Genomic DNA, 2,446 nt, shown 5'->3' with positions numbered 1-2,446 from the left:
CGGCTGGGAGCGGCTTCCCTCACCCGCACCAGGGCCCGGAAGCCGCCCCCTCCCCCCGCCAGGGGTCCCGGAGCCGGTCACCCAGAGCTGTGCCCCGCACTCCCGCGTCTGCGACCCTCCAGGGCCTGTGACGCACAGACCGAGGGGTGTGCGAGGCCCCTGTGACCTCTCCCGTGGGGCCCGGCCGTCTGAGCCCTTCGGACAGGGCACCAGCTACCTGGCCGGCCACGTCACCGCCACACTCACTCGAGAATGGAGCCCTGTTCCCCTCTGGTTCCCAACGGGGAGAAGCCTTTACATTTAGGGCAGACATCTGGCTGAGGAGGATTTTAACTGCCCCGCTGTGAGCCACGGGTCGGGGGCCTCTGCGAAAGCCCGTCAAACGCAAAGCGTTTCTCCCTCGCTGTTTCTTTGGTTCCCAGTCAAGGGGGACGCGTCAGAGACGTGGCCCGACGTCTGTGACGCCTGAGGAGACGCCAGGCCCTCACCTCGATGCTGAGCAGCCAGAACTGGAGGTTGGCCACGGCCTCCTCGCCCAGCGCCAGGTTCCAGACGACCACGTACAGGGCTTTGTCGGTGAAGAAGCACTGGTTGACAGTGGCCATGCTGGCCGGGCCGCCGATGTCCCACACGTTGAATTCCACGGACTCGACCTACTTGAGCAACAAGGTGCACGTGTGAGCAATCGAGGCTTCAGTCAATCAAATCGAGAGAACCGGTCGCTTCGAACGCTGGACTTGGAGCCTGAAGAAAGCATGACGGTGGGAGAGACGTGCCCGTCTCGCCGTCTGTCTTAGGGACCAGTCATCAGAGGGAGGGGAGGGGCCCAGGGGTGCAGGGGTGGACTTCCAGAGGCTTCCATGCACTGCTAACGGGGCGGGGCCAGGCCCTGGATGCTGTGTCCACCTGCGCATCTGCGCGACATTGGAGGGCACTGTCCCTCCCTGTCTGGACCGCACACAGGAGACGTCTTGCCAGCGGTGACGTCAGGGCCCGCGCCGAGGCTAACCTCCATCGGAGCGAGGCCGAGGCCGAGGCCAAGGCGCCAGGCCTGAGAAATGCGTAGGTCGCAGGGCGCGGCCACCAAGGACGCGGGGAAGCCGCCCTGCCCTGACGTGGGAATTAAACAAAAGCTTAGCTGTCGGGCTGCCGGGAAAGGCTGTGTACACGGCGGTGTCTCTGTCTCGCGATGGGGGACGGGTCTGGCAGCCGAGGCTGTGGTTTTCTGTAGCAAGGGACTCTTCCCACGATGCCGCGTTTTGGCCTCCGAGACCCTGTGCTGACCCGCTTTTGTATAAAGATAAAAACGGGCAGCTGCTCTAAAGCGGGCGGAGGTCCACCTCGGAGAGCCACACGGAGAGCTCCGGGGCCCGGCATCCGAAACGTCGGGCGCTCGTCTTTCGACGAGAAAAAGTTGGGGGGGGGGTGGGGCACTGAATGATGGCGGGAAGGAAGTAGGGGGTCGAAGCAGAGGGAAAACGGAAATAGCAAGTCGCCCCTCAGGCCCCGGGAGACCGTTTGGTAAAGAGCAGCTGGAGGAAGGTGACGTTGCATAATCATTGCTTTGTGGGGAGGATTCTCCCGCCCACACGTGCAGCCTCTGGATTTCCACGGACGGCCTCCTTGCACCTGGATCCCTGCGTGCTACACGTAACCACAAATTCGGCCCCAGGTGAGGGGGGGCATTATCGGCGCGTGTCCAGTCTCTAAGCTGGGAGCCGTAGCTCATGGCTCGATTCAATCCCACTAGCATGCCGTGGGCTTCCTTTTCTCTGGTTCGAGGGCGAGACAATTTTCATTGTCGTCCGTCTTACACTGAGTGGAAAGCGGGCTGATGACAAGGGCGTCGAAGGGTTTGTTCTACCAACTAGACTTTTCGGAACCTGGAGTGAGAGCAGGCGTCGGGGAGGACAGGGCATTCAAACTCGGGGTGCGTTCTCAGCCTCCCCACTAGGGGCGGGTGCTGCTGTATCTCAATGCCTAGTGTGGTAGTTTATTTCCAGCCCTGGGGTGGGCCCTACCCCAGACCATCTGAATTGCAACCTTAGGGGCCAGAGGAGGTGAGGCCTGGGCCCTGCTGTCTTTAAAAGTTCATCAAAGAAATCCCACAGCCAGCCAGGGTTAAAAGCCACTGGCCCGGAGCCTCGAGGAGCTCTCACGGGGAACTACGAGGTCGGGTTAAGAAATTACCCACTGCCCTTGGCAGGAGCTGGTGTGGAACAGCACACGGGGTCCCCCGCAAACGCCCTGGGGTTGCAGGTCCCAGGCTCTCTCTCTGCAGAGGACGGACAGGGGCCCTGGGAAACTCCCTCCCGCCCACGGGGCCTCTGCGCGCTGACCATCCTTGACCTTGGCTTTCGAGCCGGCTGGCCTCTGGAGCTCCCACTTGGTGGTCTTGATGGTGGCGTCGCCGTGCACCAGCTGGGGCGCCCGCCCCGTCTGTAAG

At 62.6% G+C, this 2,446-nt stretch overlaps 1 protein-coding gene across 1 annotated transcript in view; it reads right to left on the bottom strand.

The window, feature by feature from the left end:
- LRRK1 (leucine rich repeat kinase 1) overlaps positions 1-2,446 on the bottom strand; it is a 119,477-nt gene that overhangs the window by 29,508 nt on the left and 87,523 nt on the right. Inside the window, exons 13-14 of the mRNA XM_023529015.1 lie at positions 2,350-2,439; positions 476-653 (exon numbers count right to left, since the gene is read on the bottom strand). Of these exons, the coding sequence (XP_023384783.1) occupies positions 476-653; positions 2,350-2,439 (268 nt within the window). The remainder of the gene's footprint in view (positions 1-475; positions 654-2,349; positions 2,440-2,446) is intronic.

This window comes from Pteropus vampyrus, unplaced genomic scaffold (assembly GCF_000151845.1).
Source record: "Pteropus vampyrus isolate Shadow unplaced genomic scaffold, Pvam_2.0 Scaffold34, whole genome shotgun sequence".
Classification (NCBI taxonomy): Eukaryota; Metazoa; Chordata; class Mammalia; order Chiroptera; family Pteropodidae; genus Pteropus; species Pteropus vampyrus.
Note: the sequence above shows the minus strand (reverse complement) of the source record. Positions and strands in the feature narration are given on the sequence as shown.